This window comes from Vitis riparia, chromosome 18 (genome assembly GCF_004353265.1).
Source record: "Vitis riparia cultivar Riparia Gloire de Montpellier isolate 1030 chromosome 18, EGFV_Vit.rip_1.0, whole genome shotgun sequence".
Lineage (NCBI taxonomy): Eukaryota > Viridiplantae > Streptophyta > Magnoliopsida > Vitales > Vitaceae > Vitis > Vitis riparia.
The window spans coordinates 2399787-2424198 of NC_048448.1; the positions used below are offsets into that span (position 1 = coordinate 2399787).

General features: G+C 35.5%; 4 protein-coding genes across 5 annotated transcripts in view; 2 read left to right on the top strand and 2 right to left on the bottom strand.

Moving 5' to 3' along the window:
- LOC117906827 (protein translocase subunit SECA2, chloroplastic) overlaps positions 1-5307 on the bottom strand; it is a 35849-nt gene extending 30542 nt beyond the window's left edge. The window contains exons 1-6 of the mRNA XM_034820056.1: positions 3610-5307; positions 2824-2879; positions 1717-1989; positions 1349-1585; positions 792-911; positions 462-590 (exon numbers count right to left, since the gene is read on the bottom strand). Coding sequence (XP_034675947.1) covers positions 462-590; positions 792-911; positions 1349-1585; positions 1717-1989; positions 2824-2879; positions 3610-5296 — 2502 coding nt within the window. The 5' untranslated portion in view covers positions 5297-5307. The remainder of the gene's footprint in view (positions 1-461; positions 591-791; positions 912-1348; positions 1586-1716; positions 1990-2823; positions 2880-3609) is intronic.
- Positions 5308-5532: 225 nt separating this feature from the next.
- Positions 5533-8797, top strand: LOC117906830 (pentatricopeptide repeat-containing protein At1g77360, mitochondrial). Of its 2 annotated transcripts, none has more exons than XM_034820060.1 (2): positions 5533-5621; positions 6850-8797. In XM_034820060.1, the coding sequence occupies exon 2, from the start codon at positions 6992-6994 to the stop codon at positions 8480-8482; it is 1491 nt and encodes a 496-aa protein (XP_034675951.1). In that variant the 5' UTR covers positions 5533-5621; positions 6850-6991; the 3' UTR covers positions 8483-8797. The 2 variants fall into 2 exon arrangements, with proteins under 2 accessions (XP_034675951.1, XP_034675950.1); XM_034820059.1 differs by having other exon boundaries at positions 5535-5621; positions 6961-8797.
- Positions 8798-8951: 154 nt separating this feature from the next.
- On the bottom strand, positions 8952-11060 carry LOC117906828 (probable receptor-like protein kinase At1g11050). The gene is made up of 2 exons (XM_034820057.1): positions 9912-11060; positions 8952-9785 (listed from the first exon to the last, which is right to left on the bottom strand). Exons 1-2 carry the CDS (start codon positions 10999-11001, stop codon positions 9163-9165), a joined length of 1713 nt encoding a protein of 570 aa, XP_034675948.1. The 5' UTR covers positions 11002-11060; the 3' UTR covers positions 8952-9162.
- Positions 11061-12795: 1735 nt separating this feature from the next.
- Positions 12796-20138, top strand: LOC117907294 (auxilin-related protein 2). The gene is made up of 8 exons (XM_034820794.1): positions 12796-13604; positions 15760-16150; positions 16265-16421; positions 16536-16633; positions 16944-17009; positions 17121-17210; positions 19438-19614; positions 19758-20138. Exons 1-8 carry the CDS (start codon positions 13072-13074, stop codon positions 19794-19796), a joined length of 1551 nt encoding a protein of 516 aa, XP_034676685.1. The 5' UTR covers positions 12796-13071; the 3' UTR covers positions 19797-20138.
- The last annotated feature ends 4274 nt before the right edge of the window (positions 20139-24412 follow it).

The window sequence follows — 24412 nt, forward strand, 5'->3', positions numbered from 1 at the left end:
GCTGGATCCATGTGTTTACATGTATACACTGTTCTCATTTACAGTATGAACAGATAATTTGCGAGAGTGCATAAACATCGTTTACAGATAATTTGTAATCACCATAATCACCCTTGGCAGCTTCGCCATCGTATTGAGTTTGGTTGACATCTTCTTAAGTGATGCTTCCATCACTGCCCAGAATACACCTGATGAAATTAAACAAAGATTCAATAATATAATGAACCAAGAGATGGTACATTGAACATCATATATTCCAGAACTAAAACGATCCAGTTTCTGCTCAGAATGCTTGAAGTTAGTTTTCTATAAGCAAATTCTTAGCACAGGTAGACTATTTTTTAGATTTCAACAAGTCATGGGGTCTTCAAACCTGTAATTTTAACAAGAAGTTTTCTAGATTGAAGTCTATGGATGGTCAGTCTCTCATTAAAAAAGCCAGAGAAAAAAGTATAACCTACCTTGATAATTCTATCAGCACAGCCAACAAAAAGCTTTCCTTGCCAGTATAACAGTGCAGTTACGGCGGAGTCGGAAGCAATAGATCCAACTGGCAATGCTTCTATTTGAAGATCATCTCCTGATATCTCCTACAAATAAAGGGCCATGAGACTGATTCATTGAGCAAATGCAACAGACCTTTCATTCAAGGTTAGATTTAAATAAAAACCAAAAGTTGAAAGAGAAAACAGAATTGAAGGTTAAAAAGAACTTCAAAGTGACAATACGTTTTACAGCATCCATCATTAATTATGCTTATAAGCCAAACAAACACCATTTTGCAAATGTACCTGTACATTGATACTCTTGTCCCAACCTCCTGTGAACAACCATTTCCCTTCCATGGCAACAGCAAAAACAGCACCATTATGGGCTTGTATGGATTTCATAAACACATCATTCCTCCAGATCTGGAAAAAGCGAAGAAGAAAGCAAATGAATGATGAAACTATTTAGTAAACCCACAACAGGTTCTCTACATAAAAGGCATTGGCAATTTGGCAGATACCAATCCCCTCTTGGCCAATGACTTCATAATACTGCAACGGGGCGCACTGCAAATAAAGATCAAATTGTTTTTGGAACCATTTGGGATGCATCCATTTTTCTTTTACCCAGGGTATTGTGTTTAAGAGATATGATCATTTCAGAATGAGGATAATTGATAACTGTTTCTGTTCTTTGTATTAACAATCTGGAGGCTGCTCTATTTTACATGACTAAAGTGAGAGTTCAAAGCCCACATCAATCAAAACTGGATTATTTTATTTTCCATGGATGCACCAGATGCCCCATTGGAAGATTACCAATTCTAGTGTAGACTAAGTAGGGTTCAAGAATCGGAAACCTTTAAGCATCCGTCCTCATGAGCTGCAAGAAGCATATGGTGGTCAGCTTTTAGAGACAAAACTGAGATCACATTTCCAGGTGTGTCTTCCCCCAATACTGTCAAAGGACTATGATCATTAAGAGACCACAGCCTGATGGTTCCATCCCAACTCCCACTGTAAAGAACACCATCAGAAACTGCTAGTGCAGACACGACTGATTTATGACCATTCATAGTGCATGATAGGGTGCAATCCTGTGGAAATGGAAAATATTAAAATGCAAATATGTATTTTCACATAATGTCTGAACTCTGAAGAGATAAACCAAGCATGCTATATACGATTATTTAGTCAGAGGAAATTGCATAGAAGCACAAGCCATTACCTGCAATGACCATGCTTTTATTGACTTATCTCCACTGCCAGTATAGAGATATCCAGTTCCGGAAATTGCCAAGGCATGAATACCACTATAGCGCCAATCCTTTTGCTCAAACCATTTCTTTAATGGTTCTTGCCCCAGAGGGATGCTAATTCCCCAGACAAAAATGCCACCTCCGATATCACCACTAATGCACAAAGGTTGTTCTTCATCCACAAAAACTACAGCCATGACTCTATGCTCATGACCTCTAAATTGATGTACAAGGGTAAAGTCCTGCATGAGATAGATGCACCAATTCAAAAAGGGAAAATTACAAGAAGAGAGAGAATCTAAATTCCAGGACAAGAAGAACAAATTCACTATGTACTTCTGATGAATCCATGCAAAGGTGAAATAAACTTGTAGATCCAGTTGATTAGAGATTGATTGTTCACTGTGCTCTATCACCACAAGCAACTTTTCTTAAGGGCGATTTGATTCTACTGTTTGGTAAATCACAATGCCGCAAATGTAGATATTTTGGAGCTATTCTAACCTTAGTCTAGCCCATAGCTTAAAATTCCTGCTTCCCAATCCACTGAAAGCTGCCAACAGAGCATGAATACTTAACCCCTGAAACTCCCAAAAGAAGACTGAGCCTAAGCCCTTAGCAAGGGTATAATTACTCTCCAATTCCTAATATGATGCAATTGATATATAGAATACTATACCATGTTGACTTTCTTTTAGTAGTGGTTGGGAATAGTTTCTACATACGTGCAACATTATTCTTTTGACAGCTTGTGTTCTCTGAGCTGTATGTCCCATAATTATACATGTTCTGATGAGATACAACAAATTGTATATGAACAATTGAAATGAGGAAATCACAACAAATCTAGTAGCATGAACACAGAATGTAAAGCAGTTCATTTTAAATTTACAACTTGATTCACCCTCTGTTGTGGCATTAAGCAAAATTATCCAGAAAATGGGTTTAAGAGATGCCATACTATTATCCTAATTGCAGCACCAAATGGTCAAATATTTTGTTGATAATAAATTTCATAAATCTTCAAAATCAAGGAAAGTATGCATTTATAGTCAAACTTCAACAACTGTTATTACCTGCAAAGACCAAACATGGATTGTTTTATCGAAGGAGGAGCTAAACAGGAACCCCCCTATAAAAGAAAGAAAAGATACTCAATGGAATTCAATCAATTGGACAGGAAACTAACAAACTAAAGTTGCTAAAGACAGGCACACCACATAAATCAAGTAGGGAAACCAAAGGATCTTCACACCATCACAACTAGCAAAGGGGAAACCGCATACAACAACTTAAAGAACTAGATGGATCCATTTGAGAAATGTGATGCGGGCTTGCTATGAATGACTAGGTGATCGTGAACCAATATCACAAAGAAATCTCACAGCATCTCATCTCAACTAAGCAGCTTTGATAATTTGAAAGATTGACAAAGAAGCTGGCAGCTTGCATTTTACTATCATTTAGTAGACCAAATACACTGATTTTAAAAATAAAAAAATAAAAAAATAAACTTTTAGGCATAGGCAAAGTATAATGAAGGGATGAGTCACCACCATTTCACATGTGTATGGTTTGTTGGGTTTATAGTACAAGGGCCAAACCATGGCACGGAGAAGCATTTCTGTCATGTGGATGACAGATACGAACCTGCTTTTACACAGAGATAACAGAAATGCCTCTATATACCATGACCAGGCACACTGATAACTGGAAAAGGAAGAAATTTAGCTCTTGAATTTCAGCATCCTCTGGCAATAAGATAACTCAACAGTCATGAGCAGAACATCAGGTAATGTGAAAAATGAATATTTGGTACAGCATCATATTAAAAATCTAAAAGTACCACAAAGTATTTATACCTCCAACAGCTAATCCTGTAATACAATCAAGATGGCCTTGCAGATTTATAGATTTGACGGTAGATCCAGAGAGACCCTCAATGAAATCTTTATCATCTTGCAATTCCCCAGCTTGATCAACATTTTCTCTGCCGCTTTCATCTGTCTTCACTGCTTTTGATCCTTTATTAGTTTCCTTGGGCAACTGACACAATTCTCCAAGAACCAAGCAGTGCACATTGTTGCCCTCATTAACTGTTCCCTCTCGACTGACCATAATATCAAATTGAGGTTTTATAACCAATTCCCTAATGCATTTCCACACATCAGCTACAAGTGGACGACTTTTTGGATCCAAATTCAAACATTCACAGAGAATCTTTTGCAGTGCTACAAAATTTGTGCCCAGTTTAGTTTCCAACAAAGAACTGACTTCCTCCCTACAATCCATGTACACTTCTAAATAATCAGAATGCCTTTTTGCACTTCTTATAGGGAGTTCAGTGAATGGGTTTCCAATAAAAAGCCTGAGCAACATACAAGCTAATGACCAAACATCAGAGCTATATCCAACTGAATAACTTAAACTGTCGCATTCTAGTTCAATGCCCTCTTTCTGCAATAACTCAATGAACACTTCTGGGCTCAGAAATGCCTCTCTTTTTATTAGATTAGTTGATATTATTCCCATTTCCTTATCATCAATTCTCCTCCTACCTGAAACACTCTCCACAAGGCTCCTATGAATCTTCCTTCCCGTCACCAACATCTCATTCAAATCAACAAAAACATGGCCAAGACCATCAAAATTAAAGCATGATGGTGCTAAACAACCACTAACTAGTCCTTCTGAATGTAAGCCAATAATTGCTTTGCATATCTCCATACCCATCATTGCAAAACAGAATATCCCATCTTCTATAGCTGAATTCAGCAAACCATTGTCATTCCCACCAACAACCCCATTTTTCAGTTCACTAATTTTTTCCACAAGGCCACCTTCCCACCGCTCACATACAAGATACATCCACTGATCATCCAAATCATACCACAGTCCATAAACTCCACAGGTTTTGCGCTGTCTCAAAATCAAACCCAATTCATATCTTTTCTCCACCTTCATTCCATTCAAACAGTTCATGATTCGCGCCATATAACTAAAACTAATCACAGAATCATTCACAAACGATAAAGAAGCAATTCTAACAAGACTCACATTTTGATTCTCTTTCATCCACCACCGAATAACCGACGGCGAAGAAGAAGAAGAAGAAGAAGAAGAAGAAGGAGCAATTCTTCCATGAATCACATCACAAAAATCCTTCCCACCTCTGGGTTCAACCAAAACGGCGTCGTTCGGAAGAACCCAGTCCTTCCAAACGGAATAAAACTGGTCAGACCACAAGCGAGGTAGAAATTCATAGTGACTGGTGATGGGTCGCTTCTGGGGTTTCTGATAATCAGAGTCCTCGCTAAGACAGAGCCTGAGAAGGTCGATGTTCTTGGGTAGAGCCGATGGGCCTTGGAGGTGAGAGAACTTGACGAGTTGTGTACATGCCGGGCAGCGAATGGTGTCCAAGAATCGTTGTGGGAGGTGGGTTATGCATACCTCGCAAGCCGTGTGTCCGCAGGCGAGTACGCGAGGGATTGCTTGATCGGTGTCGTAGGTTTGGAGGCAGACTGGGCACTCCGGCAGTTGCAGCTCCATAACTCGATTCTTCTTCTGCGCAGAAATGAGACGACCACGTCGTGAAACGCTGCGTTTTGGTGGAAAACTCTTGCGTTTTAGTGTTGTCAGAGGAAACGACGCCGTTTCAAGCTAAAAATATCGTTTTGGGCATCTTTTTAAACAATCTCCCTATATCTCAGGGCGCGTTAAGCAAGCATCTGCGTCTCATCTCCTTCAGAATCTCCCCTCTCATTAATGGTTTTTTCTTTTTTGTTCTCAAAACCCTAACCCTAATCCTAGCTAGGCTTGCTTTTAGATCAATCTAAATGTGTCTGGAGTTCTGAATTTGATTTGGAAGTTGAAGGTTAGTTAAATTTGGACCCATTTGCTTGTTTTTGTGTTGGGATTGCTCTATGTAGTCCATAGTTTCTTTTGAACCAAATCTATGATATTTGTGAATTGTGTTCCTTTATACGTAGTTCAGTGATAGTTTGACTTTAGTTTAGTATTCAATTATGCATGCAAGCTACTAGGTGAAAGAACACATGCAAATTTCGTGTGGGATGCGCACAAGCTGTTCGATGAAAAACTCAACCGTGGATGCAAAATCATGCTGTTTTTGTCTTGAACCTTATATTATTTGCGCTATGTTATAGTGCATTTGGTAGTGATTTTAGGAAATGTTTCTAGCCTTTGTAACACTTGAAAATTTTCATCTTTTTAAGTATTAAAAATATTAGAAACACTTCTTATAATTACAATCAAATGCACTCTTACTAATATCATTCTTATTACTAATATGATTAGGGACCATCTCAAGACACAAGGTCTTCTTCTTATATTTGATGTGAAAGGACAAGAGAATCTATGTGCACAGTTAGAATCCTCGTTCACACTTGACAGAAAGGACCCAAAAGGCCAAAGCTTCACTTAAAAGGAGATATGAAGCTTACATAAACCCTCCCATAAGGACCCATCCACCAACTTGATTGTGAGAAATGACCAATTGTTATCCTGGGCCGTTCCTAGTGATTTTTCTGTGAAGGAAAAAGAACTAAAATGACAGTTGAACGTATCGTGACCAGGGCCATGTTGGTGTTTGTCTACCGTTTTTTACTTCTTGCAACCAACCATCGCTGTTTAGATTATCAATTTCCTATGTTTCTGAATCAACCATTTTAAGTTGGTACTTCTCCATCTGGTTGCAAGTATGGAAGATCTATGTAGGATTGTTGTGAATTTATTCCTAATCAACATTTCTATGTCACTATATATGGAACTAGATATGTCCCATGTAGGCCTTAGGGATGAATCCCATTGCTAATTAATAGCATGTCGAGTAGAGTTCAACAGAAAAGCAGTGATTGTACTTGAAAAACAGAGAATTCAATTGCTAAAATGTCTCGGAAATGAAAGTAGTACCTGTCCGTATCATGGCATATAATAGTGTTTTATGGACAGAATACTTTGGCAACTATTGATGCCTTGTAGCTTAATATAACCATGATGCAAGGGTTGTAGTTTTCTTTTGTTTGTTTCTGGTTCTTTTTTTTATTCTTCTTTTTTTTTTGGCTTGCTTGTTGTGGAACCAGAGGCAATGGGCTACACACTGCAAGTAGCAATCCCTCATGGCCTAGATCCCTGTGCATCAAATTTCATTCGTACTATTTGAGTTACTCATTCACCGTCCCTTCCTGCTCCAGGCTTTTCTTAATCATCAAATTGGTTGCTGATATGCTTAAAATTCAGAACTGTCAGAATAAATGGTCACTGGGATGGAATATTTTGGCCAGAATGTGCAGTTCTGGTGAAATAATAAAGGAGACTGCAGATCCAACTAAAAGGATATGTAAAATTATGATTTCTTGCCCAAAATTAGAGCTTGATACTTCCCTTAGTGAAAGTGGGATCAGGGTATCACCAATTGTGGTTGAGAATGTCCTCAAGAGATTTGAGAATGCTGGAATGCTAGCTTATCAATTTTTTGAATGGGCTGGAAAGCAACGAAATTACATGCATAGTATCAGAGCTTACCATACCATGATAGAGTCTCTGGCTAAGATAAGGCAGTATCAAATCATGTGGGATCTTGTAAATAAAATGAGGAGCCTGAAGATACTAAATGTTGAGACGTTTTGCATTATAATGAGAAAGTACGCGAGGTCTCAGAAGGTGAAAGAGGCAGTTTACACATTCAACATCATGGAAAAATATGATGTTCCTCCAAATCTGGCAGCATTTAATAGTCTTTTAAGTGCTCTGTGCAAGTCCAAGAATGTTGTAAAGGCTCAGGAGATCTTCAATGGTATGAAAGACCAATTTATTCCTGATTCAAAAACTTATAGTATATTACTTGAGGGGTGGGGAAAGGCTCCAAATCTGCCCAAGGCGAGAGAAATTTTCAGAGAAATGGTTGACATGGGTTGCGACCCTGATATTGTGACCTATGGTATCATGGTTGACATACTTTGCAAGGCAGGGCGGGTTGATGAAGCAGTTGGAATTGTTAAAGAAATGGATTCTAGTGTTTGTAAGCCAACATCTTTTATTTATAGTGTTCTGGTTCATACTTATGGGATAGAAAATCGAATCGAAGATGCCGTTTATACGTTTTTAGATATGGAAAGGAATGAAATTGAGGCTGATGTGGCAGTTTATAATGCATTGATTGGTGCTTTCTGTAAAGTAAACAAACTCAAGAATGCATATAGGGTTTTAAATGAGATGGATTGCAAGGGGATCAGACCTAATTCCAGGACCTGCAATATTATCCTAAACAGCTTAATCAGTTGTGGGGATACTGATGAGGCTTTTAGGGTCTTCCGCAGAATGATCAAGGTTTGTGATCCAGATGCAGACACATACACAATGATGATAAAAATGTTTTGTGAGAATGATAAGCTAGAGATGGCTCTTAAAGTGTGGAAATACATGAGGTTGAAGCAGTTTGTTCCTAGCATGCATACTTTTTCAGTTCTTATTAATGGACTGTGTAAAAAGGGTAATGCTTCCAAAGCTTGCATCTTATTGGAAGAGATGATAGAGAAGGGTATTCGGCCATCAAGTGTGACATTTGGGAAGTTAAAACAATTACTTATAAAGGAAGGGAGAGAAGATGTACTTGAATTTCTTCAAGAGAAAATGAATCTCTTGGTCAAGGAGCCTTTATGTGATCAAGAAATTATTGCTAATGAGCTGAATATACTGATCAATGTTGCTGAGTAGTCCGTACCTGCAATGGAGAATTCTGGAGTTGAAAGGCCTGGGAACCACCCCTGACTAATAAGAGTGGCATTTGGTAATTACAGGTCAGTGTTTTTAACTTTTTTTTCAGGCCACATTCCGGATTTTATTTGAAACTTCAATTGGTCATTTAACTAGTTGCTTATTTTTAATTTTTTTCATTTGAACTTGTATTTAATGTCCCTTTTTCTCGTATTTATACATATTTTATTGTGCTTATTTAATGGAGAACTACACTGTTATACATCCTTGTACATCTTTTGGAAATAAAATCATCCTTACTGTCAAAAGATGTTAGTGAAGTTGAAAACAGAATCTTTTGGTGATCATTTTTATGATTTTTAGTTGAAGATAATGCTGTTTGCATTAGTTGATTAATGAGTCTCAAAATTTTTCTGAGATTTATAGCAAAGCTCTTTTTTAATCTAGGAAACCATGAAGTTCTTTAGTATTGAAGGAATGCAATCTTGTTTCTATCATAAAATTCTGTGTACATCGAGGGTTGCAGTATACACTTAAAGAATGGAAAAATAAAAAATAAAGAAGAAAAATATGCAACACAGGCACCTCTGAAGAGCTGGGAGTGGTGGTTCCTACCTACCAGGGTACATATTTGAATATTTTTCACTTGGAAAAAGCTTTCCAAGCTTTGCAGATCAAATTTATATCGTACTCATGCTTGTGCTGGGTCTTGATCTCTCATTTGTTAAAAAACTACACTGCAAAGAAGATCGAAATGCCTCATGGCTAAGAGGCCATGGCCTGTCTGGTAATCTTGGAATGTCAATATCACCTTCCAGCATCTTTAGAGCCTCTGCAATGGTAGGTCTAAAAGCCACCATCACATGTGCACAAAGAATCCCAACGAGAACAAATCTCTCCATGACACCTTTTGGTCCTTCCTTTCTTATGAAGTCGTCAAAAACCTCTTCCACTTTTCCTGATTTAACAAGCATCCAAGCCCAATCTGTGATCAAAACCATGGAAGAACTTGATGTATCCAACACCTTCCTCCCACTCATAGTTTCAAGAATCACGATCCCAAAGCTGTAAACATCGCTTTTTTCTGTTAATTGTCCATAGAGAGCATACTCTGGTGCTAGATATCCATGTGTACCAGCTACCCTTGTGGTGAGATGAGACTGACCTTCTCTACTTTGCTTGGCTAACCCAAAATCTGCCACTTTTGCTTTCATTTCCAAGTCCAAAAGTATGTTAGTTGTCTTGATATCTCGATGATAAATGGCAGGTTTGATTCCATCATGCAAGTAAGCGACCCCTTTTCCTACATCAAGAATTATATTCTTTCGCTGAGGCCAAGTTAGTTCCTTCCTGCTATTGCTAGAGTTGAAAAGATGATCACTTAGGTTACCATTCAACATGTAATCACAAACAAGATATCGCCTTTTACCTTTACAGTCGTCACTTGTAACGCAGCAACCCCGAAGAGAAAGAAGGTTCCTGTGCCTTATTTTGCTTATGATCTCAACCTCATTGGAAAATTCCTCATCCCCTTGAGAATCCAAATCAAGAATTTGTTTCACTGCAACTAAAGTGCCATCAGAAAGGGTGCCCTTGTGTACAGCCCCATATGCGCCTTGGCCAATAAAATTCTTCTGTGAAAATCCATCTGTGGCTCGTTCAATTTCAGCGATATGATACCATTTTGCACCAGTGTTCGGTAAAACTCTAGCCTGCATGCTGCTCACAAATTCTTCATGGAAGGCGTTTTTCTTCTTCTTTTGCCAAATCCTGTACAGCACTACTGATCCCAAGGCAAACAAAACAACCATAAAAGCACCCAAGAACCCGAAAATCAATTTGAATAAAGTCTCTTGGCTCAGATGATTAGAGGTTTCACCAGTTTTGGAGTTAGACAAAGGCAAGCCTAGTATGCAAGCAGCAGTGGTGCCATCCTGAGGGCCTAACTCATTAACAATGCCTGCAGCATACAGAATAGTGAAGTAAAAGCATTTAGTGGAATTTGGAGCAAGAGCCTGCAACTGGGAATTCACCTTCATCCCAGCATCGAGGCAGGAGCCGCACTGGACAAGTCCAGTCAGGTCCTTGCAAGATGAATCCAAGGCAGTCTTTTCCCCAACCCTTTTGATCCAATCTTCTTTCGTGATGATTCCAGCACAGCTCGAGGAATTAGCAACAAACTGAGTCGAGTTCTTGAAGCATATAGAGACTAAAGACGGTTGGAACGCCATGGCAGAGAGCCTAGTCTGCAATTCTGAGAGGCAAGAAGATGAGACAGCAGCAGTGGGGAGCTGAAACATGGAAGTTTCTTTCAGGTGCTGTGCAAGGCCCATGCCAAAGAGACTGAGAAGGGCCATGCAGCAGTGGTCTTGATCCCCACTGCGGCACGAAGAGGTGTCCCATGGGTAGGTCTCGACATAGCCAAGATCTATGGGACAAGAAGAAGATGCAGAATCAACTGAGAAGACGAATAAAGAGAGGAAAACAATGTAAGAGATCAAGAATACGAAGGTGCCCATGTTTTCCTCTCAAAATCATGCAGTGGGGATATGTTGTGGAGGCTTTATACAAAAAGTGATGGAACCATCAACATTGGCTGCTCTGCGAGTCAAAAGGCACGTTTGCAATAGAGGAGTTGAACCAACTTTATTCTAAGGTTCCAACGAGAAACACAAAGTGAAGGAAATTTCGTTGTTTGGCATGTTTTCAAAGTTTTGCTGCAACATTTATCTGATACATTTTGGAGGGGTCAAAGTCAATACATTTGAAAGTTCAGAATGGTGCAGTAACCTACTATCCCACCTAGAGTTGAAGGAGGAACAAAAGTGTGAAATCCTTTTAATTACAAAAGGGGCATGGCATTGACTCTGGGTCAATAGGAAAAAAAATGATCATGATAATGACATTCTCCAAACGCTAATAGAAATACAATTTGCCGCGTTGATTGAATTTGAAAGCTAAAGCTAATAGCAACACGATTTATAGCACTGATTGAATTTGACTAAATAAAGGATATATGAGAAGTTGGAATTCAAAAAATGAGATGGAGTGTTCAAATGGGTAGTGATGATTTGAAATATTTAAAATAAAGTTAAGAAATTAGAGAGATTTTTTTTTTTTTTCCTTCAAAAAGGGTGAAAATTGGGAAATGATTTACCAAGTTGAAAATATTTGAAAAATTATAAGTAAATATTTGAAAGTGAAAAATATTGCAAAGAAGCACGAGTGAAATTCTTTCCCTAGTATTTAAACCATACAAATGTTTGAACTTAATGTGTTAGACACTAAAGAGGGGTTTGGACATAAAATATTGAACATTGTGCAAATGTTTGATCTTAATATAAATGAATATATGTTTCTCTTAAGTGTGCTATGGTTATTTCATTGAGGGGTATTTTTGTCCTAAAAAATATAATTATTTAGATAAGTATAAAGTGAAATCAGATGGATACACATGTAATTTCACTTTAATTTATAAGAAAGATTAATTACCATCATCTTTTTATAATGACTAAAATAACACTATTTTCATACCTATTTTGAATTTAAATAACTAATGTAACATATTTTATATCATTCCAATCTCAAAATTGTTAAAATTAGTCTACTGTTTTCTTGATTAATTATAATGAAAAATTACAAAAAAAAAAAGAAACATAAAAATATTGAAATTTATATTTCTTTTCATTGTAATTAAAGTTCAATAAATATTTTTATATTTATTGGATTAATTTTATTTTAAAAAACTTATGTCTAAGAAAACTTAATCTAACTTATTACACAAACTTTATTTTAGCTTATATAAAAGGTTTTTTCATGTTTAATAAAATTATTATAATATTAATGTTATGTTTTAAAAATTATGATTAAAAAACTTAATCTGAAAGGCATAAAAATGTTACTTATCATACAAAATTTATTTTAGATTATATAAAAAGTTTTTTCATGTTTAATAGAATTATTATAATATTAATTTTTTGTTTTAAAAATTATGATTAATTTTTTAAAAAGATTTAATGGGTTTATGGGGCCCATGAACCACTGAAAAAAAAAATCCATGGTGCATTCACAAAGGGAGTGATGGCACAGCTCACCTCAAATGTTGAAATAATAAAAAGTAGAATCTTTGTAAATAATAAATATGCAAATATTAAATTTAATTTACGAAATAATAATAATAATTCAATAATTCACATCAAGGGATTCTTGAATTACAATAATTATTATTTAAAATTTCAAAACCAACATAATTAAAATTCAGAATTGTCCCACTTGCCAAGCAATCAGAGCTTTATGAGCTGTGAAAATGTCAGCATCCAAAGCAGGGGTTGTGTCATGTCGGTGGTGCATCAAACCACATATGAAAATATGTAAAAATGGGAACGCTTTCATTGTAGATCCAAACATTTCCTAATGACAAAGCTGATTCAGAGGGGAAATTGCCGGCAAATAATCCACGCCCAACATTGTTCATCACCCAATTCCCTCCGAGTCGTCTTCATCATCTGAACCCAAAAGCCCTTCCATTGACAAATCCTTTATTTATTTATTTATTTTCCAATCTTGCTCATACTCATATCATATCCACCATGGACGAGTTTGGTCGTTTAACCCAGAGTTTCGGCCTCAAACCCCAGGGAAAATCGGCACCCATGGCGGCTTTGAAGGGACCCAGCACCGCCGGCAATGACGGAGCCTTCAATTTTGATGCCGGATCGGGGGTGCACAGCAATGGCGGTTCTGGGGTTTCTCAGAATTTTGGGGGTTTGGATGATTACGATGATATTTTTGGGGGACTCAATAGGAATTCAAATAAATGGGGTGGTGGCGGTGGTGGTGGGTCTTTGCTTGATCATGATTCGGTGTTTGGAAATTTGAATAGTTCTGGGGCGAATCGCGGTGGTTCTAATTATGATGGAGATTTTTTTGGAGGGATTTCCGAGGTGAAGAGCTCGGGGACGGTGAATTACAATGATGTATTTGGGTTTACGGATTCCGGGTCCAAGCAGAGTGATCAGTTTGATGATTTTCTTGGGAATTCGGGCGGTGTGGAGAAGAATGCGCCTCGGGGTTTTGATGATTTGATACCAGGGTTTGGTGGGAGCGGCGCTGCCAAGAAAGGGTATGTGTTCCATTGTTGGTTTTACCGATTGGAGGTCAAATGCAGTTTTAAATGAATCTATTGAGGAATCTAAGATGTTGGAAGGCTTAGGTAATGTTTATGAAATTTGGGGAATGTCTTTGAAAGATGCCGCTGCTTGAATGATTTAAACACTATATATTGGAAACTTGTCTGATAGGAGTTTTTGGAAAGAGTTCTTGTAGAGATTTGGGACATTTGATTAGATTTGGATTGACTAAAGTAATATGCAACAATTTCTTTTTCTGCAAAATTAGCAGAGATTTGGAAAACCTTGGTGGTGTTTGTTTTTTTACTTAATTCTAAATAGAATCTTAATCTTAATAGTGTTAAATATCACGTTGTTTTGTAGTATTTTAATTAAATTAAGTATTAAAAAGTAAAAAAAATCAATATGTTATTTTTTCTATTTAGAAAATACTACATAGTTTGACTTTTTCTATTTAGTAAAAAATTTATAATAAGTTATGAAAAAAATAGAAAAACAAACAACTTAAATTCTGAAAACAAATTGTTTTAGTAAAAAGTCAAAAACAAACACCACCTTAGTCTGATTTTGTTCCAGGTAGGTCAAAATTTGCTGGATGTTATATTCTCGAGACCATAGTAACCAAGCAGTCACAAGAAGGGATTTTTCATAGTCATTTTACATTTATACTTAACTTGGTTATGTAATTATAATTTGGTGATGTTGGTGACTCTGAATTCCTTTAGTTCTCTTACTCTGGGACTGGAAGGAATAAATCAATCCAGTTTACTAATATACATAACTCGAAAAGCAGTACTTCCAGTTATTAAGAGCTGGCTGCACCAATCTTATTTTGCCATTCTGCTGCTTGAAGGTCATTGTTGTGTTGTTCATAGTCAGTTTATCCTCTCTCTACCGCAATCAGCTTCTGGTTCTTTTTTTTTTTCATCTCTCCTTTCCTTGCTGCACGGTTAGCCTGGAACTTGATTCTTCTCATTGGTGAAGTCATTGTTCTTTGTTTTGTGTGGTCAAACCATCTTAATTGCCTTTCTCTCATCTTGTTCCTACCTTTTGTTACCAGGCTAACACCCTCCATCATTACATGTGGCCTCATACCCACATTTATAAGGGGAAATTAGCAATTATGGATTACAAATAAATAGATAGGGGAAACAGTAGGAAAGACTCAAACTCAGACCTCTAGTTAATCATAACTTTGATACCATGTTGAACTACCAATTTTCCTAAAAGTTTAAACTGTTAGGTCATGGACTCACAATGTTTTTTTTTTTTGGATAGGGTCATGGACCCACAATGTATACCAGGCTGACAAATATGTTGGTTATTGGCTTCCCAACATTCAAGTTTGTAAAGCATGGCTGATTTCGTAGTTGAGTTTCCCTTCAAATTGCTTGTTCAACTGCATTTGGGAATCTTGTTTCTGCTGTTGGGAATTTATGTATGGAGTTAGGAGCACTGAATAAGTAAATCAGGAAGTCAAAACTTATACATGAATAAATAATTCAATCATGTGGTAAATTAGTAATAATAATTAGATATTGTTTGATTACTTTATTGTTTAGATTTCATAAACATGCAAGATGTTTACCTTGTGTCCACATGCATTTGCAGTTGCTGGCCCAACTATGAAGAGTCCCGTGTTAGGCAAGGATGAATTGAGATTTATTTATTGCATTTAGCATTTGGTAGAGAAACCTATGCTGTAAGGTAGAGCTGGCTATGCGTCAGTCTAAGTATGTTCAGGCTGGGTCCTTAATTGTCTAAGTTCAATACCATTTTTCTATGACCAGATCAGAAAAGTCTAGCCTCATCCATTCTATCCTATTTATTAATGGGCAATCCAAAACGAACTTGCCAATTTATTATGAGTAATGACTGTGAACTTGGAAACTATATACAGGTTTTTTAAGTATAAATGCAATGGAACATAGTGAAATAGGGTGGAAAAAAGAGTTGAGTGAAGGAATAAAAAATACAGGGAATATCGAATGATATAATTGTGAGTTGGAACAGATTAACCCTTGTTCACCATCAATGTTTGATGGGAATTAGATGCTATGGTTTTCATTCCATTTTCAATTCAATGTATTCTGCTATTTAATCTGCAAAATTTATGTCATTCACCTCATCATCATCTTATTTGCACAGAACGAATTCAGAGACAAATAAGCTTAATCAATCAACAGTTGGTTCAACTAAATCCACATCCACATTGGCCGAAAATCCCTTTGTACTATTTGAATCAACTTCAACCCCTGCAGATACTTCCTCACCAGTGTTTTCAGATCCACTGGAAGAAATGAGTAAAATCAGTAATTCAAGAAAGGGTTCATCATTTAGTAGCGGAGCATTTGATGATATGGATCTCCTTAATGGCTTCGCAAAATCAATGCCAACAATGTCATCTAATAAAAGTTACAGTGGTAAGAATGGAAGTTCACTAATAGATGAACCTGCAGAGCAACAAAGTGATCTGGAATTTTTTTTCCGTAAGGTTGCTCCCCCAAGCAGTGTGCCAAGGCGTGAGGCTACTAGTGCGGTGAGAACTATAGTTATGACAAGTGTAGACATTTTTTGAGTTATTTGCAACAACTGATATATTATGTTTTTTGCTTCCTGACATATGTTTCAACACCCTGTTTTTGATTCATAGTTCCATGACAGAGGAGTCCCTGAAATGGTGAGAAAAACATTTTCTGGGACCTCAACCACTGTGGATACTGTGGATAAGGCCTTTTCTGGGACCTCAAACAGTGTAGATAAGGTTTCTTCTGCTACAAATGTTTTTGATGACTTCTGGAATTTTGGAGGTAACTTGGCTGTTAAAAGCAATTTTCATTTATAGACTGCCAAGGTCTGGGGCTTTGTCTCTCTATGCTAATTGCTTCAATCATTCTTCCTCCCCCCATCCCCGCAAAAAAAAGCTGCCCCTTCACCAGGAGAATTTCAGGAAGTTGAAGGGGAAAGTGAAGAAAGACGAAGAGCAAGATTCCAAAGTCACCAAAGGACCCAGGACAGAATGGTGTGTGTTTTCCTCTTTTTTTTCATTTAACTATTCTTTGTTGTCCCCAATTTAGTTTTTTCCTTAAAAAGTTTGAACCTTTTCTTTCCAAGGATGCACCAGCATATGCAGATAAGCACACCAAATTAAAGTCCATTTGTTGTTTAGAGACTCAATGGATTGCATGCAATCATATTATGCAGCTTATAACCAAATCCATATCTCAAATGCTCCCAACCAACTGCAGCCTCATTTAATGCTCACTTTTTTTTTTTTTTTTTTTGTATTTACTTTATATGGTTTTGAACTTTTTCTCTTTCTATATGGTCAGGCTAAAGCACTGGCTGAAAAAAATCGATATGACCTTCAAACTCAGCAGGAGCAAGAAGAGAGACATGTAAGTATTTGCAGTGTTATAAGGATTAGTTGGACTCTGGTTCTCCAATCATTTGTCTTCTCTTTAATTTAAAGTTCCTTTTTGTTGCTCTTTTAAACTTATTTTGTGCAGAGAATTGCTGAAAGTCTAGACACAAAGATAAAGCATTGGGCTGCAGGGAAGGAGGGCAATTTGCGAGCACTTTTATCATCATTGCAATATGTGCGTTCTATTTTTTTTCTTCGCATTTTATCTGACTATTTTTAGGGCACAGGAAATTATCCAGTTTCGGTATTTTTCTTTAATTTGTTTCTCTTTGCATCTTATTTAGTTGTTTTTGTAACCGAGGATGGTGTAGGAACTAGATTGTATGATAAAGAAGCAAGATATTAGGTTTGGTTGATGGACATGGATTCAAATAAGCTACGTTTTCGTACTTTCATGTTTGTATTTCAAATGAGGTTGCTAAAAATTCTGGGACAGCATAGTTACCTTCAACACTCAGGCTAGGTTTTTTTGTTTCTTTAAGGGCATGTGGGCGGGCCAGGATGCGACATGGTTCGTTGGGAAAGGAATGAAGGGGGAAGTTGCTGTGTAGGTGGGTCTGGTGGTAGGGGGCATTTGTGGTTTGTGTGGGCATATTTTGCATGTGTCTGGTTGTAATGTCAACAATTTTGGGTATTCTGGTTACCTTTGCCCCAAATGTCTCTTGGTTGGGCAGCTAGGCTCGCATAGTTTTGTGTGTATTGGGATCAGTTTACTTTATGTATATGCAAGAAATCCTTTTTCTCCCAGTATTAGTCTGATTGCTCTACACCCCCCCACCCCCATGCACAACCACACATGTGCAAATTGTATTCCTCTTTTTATTTCTTTTTCCTTTTCTTTTATATGTACCTCCATATTGTTGAAATTTTTTATGTATAAGATTATGTCTAGGCTTACCCACGCTTTTTCTGTAATACTAAAATGCTTTATTAGGTGAGTAGGCTCTCACAAATGCATAAAACACTAGTTGGGCCCATCTTCTGCGTCTGTTGACAGTTTTTTTAAAGAAGATATCTTATTTCTTGTATTTACAACGTACACTTGCCTTTTTATGCTTAAATCTCATAGAACCTTTTGTATACCCACAAATTCAGAGTCAAATGTGTAAATCTGCATTTCTTTGTCTTGTGACTCATCATGTAGTAAATGGTTTTTTTCATTTACAGAAATATATATATATATATATATATATATAAACTGCCTTATTGGATTTATATTTTTTCATATGACATTTTACAAGGAATTTATCTTGCTAATATTTAGTTTTTAAAACGTATTTGACACAATCTTCTGCATATAGACAGTCACATATGCTACCATTATATTTTACATGATTGGACTACTTTCAATACTTTAATTTTATTATTTAACATTCTTTTTGCTCTGAAGAAGTGTTAGTCATCCTTTTATGCCCCTTATATATTTGGACTAGGATAGGTCTTGTTTTATACTTTAAATCACTTCCAAACTATTGGCCATTTCCATTATATCTCTAAAATATTTCCATTTCCTTACTGACATAACACAAACAAATCTTTAATACTTTATGTTTCACAAATTATATCATGTATGCTGTCACAAAATAAGAAACTTAGGACCTTGGTTCCTGATCAAGTGGTGAGGGGTTGGGGTGGGAATTTAGGGGGTTTACAAATTCAATTCCATGTAACAGTAGCCAGAAAAACAGGGAAAAAAAAAAAATTCTAGGAGTTACAAGGGTTTGGATAGTAGGAGCCATAAAAACAACAATTCAAAATAGAGGAGGAAGAGGCCCTTGGTTCTTGCATCAAGTGGTGAAGCCTTGGGGAGGGGCAGGGGTGCAGGCATAAGATTAATCAAATAACATGCAGGTAAGACAGCTTCTTACCACTAGTAGGTACCTTCATCTCGGTGAGAAGAGCACGGCTCCAAAAGGTGCCGATTTTTTCCGCTCAGCTACTCCATTCTTTTTTTGGGTGGGGCGGTGAATGGGATGATATAGGGGGTTTCCAATTTGAATTCAATGCATAAATCAAAAGGATTCTATAGGGAGAGGCCACCCTGAAGCAGGGTATAGCTCATTTAGTGTGGATAGTTTAGTATTGTGGGCTAGACAACAAAAGGAAGTCCCTTTACTGTAGAATTATGAGAAATTATTAGAAGCTGATTTGCTAACTTCATTTGTTGTTACAAAATTGTTAGAAGTGTACATTGGAACTCCTAGAATTTCAGAGGAGAATGAAGTGATACTCCTACATTGCATACACAGTTTATTTTTGTACTTCTTTCCTTCTATTATGTTATCCACTCTGCCATCTGGAGTAATTTTTGCACTGAAATCTTCTTAATTTGTACGCATATCACATGAATCTTCTATTGGACATGACAAACAAACCCCCTTTATATGTGGAATGATGAACAGGTGCTCGGGCCTGAATGTGGTTGGCAACCAGTTTCATTGACTGATTTGATTACCTCAGACTCGGTCCGAAAAGTTTACAGAAAGGCCACCTTATGCATTCATCCTGATAAGATTCAACAGAAAGGTGCTAGCGTTCAGCAGAAGTTTATTGCAGAGAAGGTTTTTGATGTTCTGAAGGTATGATGTACCAGTATTCCAACTATTTCCACAAAAAACTCACTTCAATATAACCTTACCTGAACCGGGGTGAGAATGATATTAAATATATTATAGAATATTTGTTTGTTGAATGAGTGAGTTGTATTTTGATACTAAAACAGGAAGCTTGGAACAAGTGCAAGACAGAGGAAGGCCTATAAATATCTTGGATGATTATTATTGTGCAAGAACTTTTGAGCTACTTCTTCAACAATTGCACAAGGTCCGTCCCTCTTTGGGAGGGTGGTAAAGGAGCAATGGAGCTTTTGTTGGTCAATGATGCTGTGAATCGCCGGAAAAGAAGATTGACTCCAGGAAACATGGATTTATAGGAGGATCTGTTCGTTTATGTTGGAACTTCTACTTAAAATGTAAAATGGAGATATCAAAGGATGACTCTGACTTTCCCTCACACACACACACATGGAAATTCAATCAGACGTTGCTTGGATGGGTATTGGTATTTATTTATTTATTTATTTATTTTTATTACTTGTGTAATCTGTTAACTGAGCAAAAAATTTCCTTCACACCATATTTGGAACGAGATTGCTTTAATCCATGATTCTTGAGTTAATTGTGAAGCACCTTGTTTCTGCCCACTTTTGATTAATTTTCCTATCATGCCTCTCGCCTAGTATACGTAACCACTGGCCATCTTAGCAGCTTTATCGAACTAATGACGTATATGTGGTTTGATGAAGGTAACATAATGTAATGGATATCACAAATTTCCTGATGGTGTTTATGGCAATATTACTTTTTATATTCTTAATTAATACAAGATATAACACAAAATGTAAAATTCAGATAAAATTATATTTTAATATTTTCATATTGTCGTAAAACAAAGTGGGAGAAGAAGAAAGTAAGAAAAAGAGAATAGAATGCATGGAAAAACTCTATTGAATCTCATTAGGGGTCTTTTCATTTTATAGGGAGTTACACAAGATATTTATGGATGATCATCCACAAGTTACAATAGTGGTACAAAATCTTATATTTTATAACACTTCCCCTTGGATGATTTATGTCTCATTAAAACCTTACTAGGAAAAACCCTATGAGAAAAAATCCTAGTGAAGGAAAAAGAGTGTAATATTCTTTTGGATTATTACAACTACCTCGTTAAAAACCTTGCCGGTAAAACCCAATGGGATAAAACCTAGACAAAGGAAAAAAGAGTACAACATGGTGATATTCTTATCAATTAGTTCCCTTTCATGTAGACATGATTATATTTTCTCTAGTAGCACAACATGGAGATCTTTGAGTCCGCGTATTCCAATGAGCTTCTTGAGTATTGCAGTTGACAATACCTTTGTGAATAGGTCTACTAAATTGCTATTTGATCTTATTCGTCGAATAACAATTTCATTACTCTTTTGGAGTTAATGAAAGTAAAAGACTTGGGCAATATATGTTTAATTCTATTACCTTAATGTATCATTCTTTAATATGTGCAATACATGCAATATTATCTTCAAATAATATTGTCAGGTCACCTTTGATAGAGGAGAGTCCACATGATTTCTGAATATGTTGGATCATAAATCTTAGTTATATACATTTATGACTTGCTTTATGAATTGTTAGTATTTCTGAATAATTTGATGATGTAACCACCAATGTTTGTTTGATAGATCTCTATAAAATAGCAATACCATTGTAATTAAACACATATCCTGTTTGTGACCTACCTTTATGTGGATTTGAAAGATATCATGCATCTACCCAATCAATTGCGATTTTGATTCTTTTGAATAATATAAGCCCATATCATTTGTTCCACGAAGGTGTCACAATATATGCTTAATCTCATTCCAATGCCTTTTAGTTGGGGTAGAATTGTATCTTGCTAGCAAGTTGACAGAGAATGTTATGTCTAGTTTAATACAATTTGCAAGATATTTTAGTGCACCAATTGCACTGAGATATGGTACTTATAGACCAAACAATTCTTCATTTTCTTTTTTAGGATGAAATGGGTCTTTGTTCACTTCAAGTGAACGAATAACCATGCTGGAATTGATTGGATGTGATTTGTCCATATAAAATTGTTTTAATAATTTCTCTTTGTATGTCGATTGATAGACTAATATGTCATTTGAACAATGCTCGATCTGCAGGCCGAGACAATATCTTGTTTTCCAGGATCTTTCATTTCAAATTTACTTTTCAAATAGTTAACTATTTTTGTAAGCTCTTCAGGAGTTCCGAAAAAATTCAATGTTCCACATATACTGTAATAATTGCAAATATACAATATAATGAATATGCATAGACAAATAAGATAATACATACATACTTCTCACTTCAAATATTAAAGTGATCGTATCACATGTCTTTGGATTGTTTAATCAATACAAGGATCTTTATAACTTAATTGAGTATATGCAACAATATTTTGAGTTAGTTGCTTCAAGCATTTGAAATCCTTCAGGGATTTTCATATATGTATGTCATTATCTAAAGATCCATGTAAATATGCAATAACGACATCCATGAGACGCAAATCCAAGTATTCTGAGACTGTTAAACAAATTAGATATCTAAATATGGTTGAGTCCATCATAGGAAAATATGTTTCCTCGTAGTTAATATAAGGTTTCTGTGAGAAACCTTGAGCTATGAATCACGTTTTATATCTCATGATTTCATTTATATCCAACAAGTTTGACAACTTTAGGTGTCTGGACTATAGGTCCAAATACTTCTCATTTTTCTAATGAGTCTAATTTCATTTATTTATTTCTAATGTGATGTATTCTTTCCATTTTGGCCAATTTTTTCTATGTTGACATTCATTTATAGTTTCTACTTTGGGATCCTCGTCATTTCTTATGATGCCAATAGTCATTTGGAAAGAAAATATATTATCAATGATAAGAGTATTTCAATCCCATTTTTCTATATATATAAGTAAATAATTGAGATCTCATCAATATCAGGTACTTGTACCTTTTCAAGAGCTAATTGTAAAACATATGCCTCTCATAAGGCTGCTTGTTTAAATTGTGTCTCTTCAGGGGTTGCTTGAGATTGATCAGTCATTTTAATAACTTACTTTATATGCAACTTCTTCAAGAGTGCCACATTTCCTATATCTTTCTTTGTGTTTTTGTCTTCTAGGGAATGTGTTTCCCTTTTCAGGGTCTACCACTCTTCAAGCGTGCCTTAGACTCATTATTTAATTATCTTTTAGGGACATCAACTCATTATTTAATTATCCTCAGGGACATCAATTCATTATTTAATTGTCCTTCAAGGACATCAATTCGTACTGGAATATTCTAAGTCAGTGAAGATAATTTTTGTCATTTTCCTTGCATCAATGAAAGCATTTGATAGTTGATTTGCAAGTTCTTGCAAATAAATAATCTTTTAAACTTCCAGTTCACATTGATTAGTATGAGAATCAAGATAAGTCAAAGTCAATACATTCCAAATAATTTCACACCGTTCTTCTGGAACTGGCTCTTCTCTCTCTAACGGTAAGAAAATTGTCTCGTTAAAATGATAATCTGCACAACATGTCATTTTACTTTTTAAGTGTATAGGTAGACTAGTCAATAAACACTTCTGGTTTTATAATGTACATCCATATGACCTTTTACCCCGGGGGACTAAGTTGCTCTTACAAGATTCTTCTGGATCTAGTATCGTATAAAGTTTCATTCACATGGAATCAAATACTACTAGTGACATAGTATAAGCTCTTCTAGAGCCTTCAATAAGGTTTTTATCACTTGATATATTATTAACATTGTCTATCATCAATGTTATGCAATTAATGAAACAAGAGTTTCATCAAAATAATAAGTCATAAAACATTATTATAAAAACCTCACCTTTATAAAGTTGAAGAAATATTATAATAGAGAAAAAGTTAAAATCAATGGAAAAATATTAGTCATTGATGAAGACTTAATAAGTTGTATAAAAACAATGGGAGCATATATAACACAATAAAACAAATATGAAAAGATAAATTAAAGTTATATATTCCTTAAATAATCTCACACATTTGATTTTGTAAGTGTGAAATAATTTGTACATGAAACAACGAGGAACTATTTCAATAATCAAACTAATTATAGTGATAGATCAATAATTTTATTCAAAATATTATTATGATCTAAATCAATGTGCAAAAATTAATTCATAAATCAAAATTTTAAGAGAACATATCATGATTTAAAGCATCATATTATCTCAAAACTCTAATTGAAATACTACATGTAAAGATATAACATAATATATTGATAACAATAATTAAACCTATTGTAATTTCAAAATTATTTTTGGATAATGAAATTATTACATTAATAAAAATATCATATGTGGCAAGATGCAATAATATATATTATTTTATATAACTCAAAATTTTTCAATCATAAAAACATGTCTTAAAGAAAATTGACATGCAAAATCAATTTATTAATCATATGACCAAGTCATATATTTCACATGTATCCAAAAAATGTCATTTTTCTAAATCAAAAGATTACTGTGTATTAAACAACTAGAATAAAAAAAAATTCCAAACTATCACCTTTAATGCAAAAATATCATATTTTCATGCAATCCAAAATTTCACATCTATATGTAAATTTTTCTACTAATGACAGTGTAACTTTTAATAATAGAAATTTATAAAAACTATCAAATACTTACCTATTTGTATAACTTGATATACAAAATATTAATATTTTGATAATATGTAAATATTATCTATATGCTTGTTAGCATAGCTTCAGGTTATAATATATTTCAT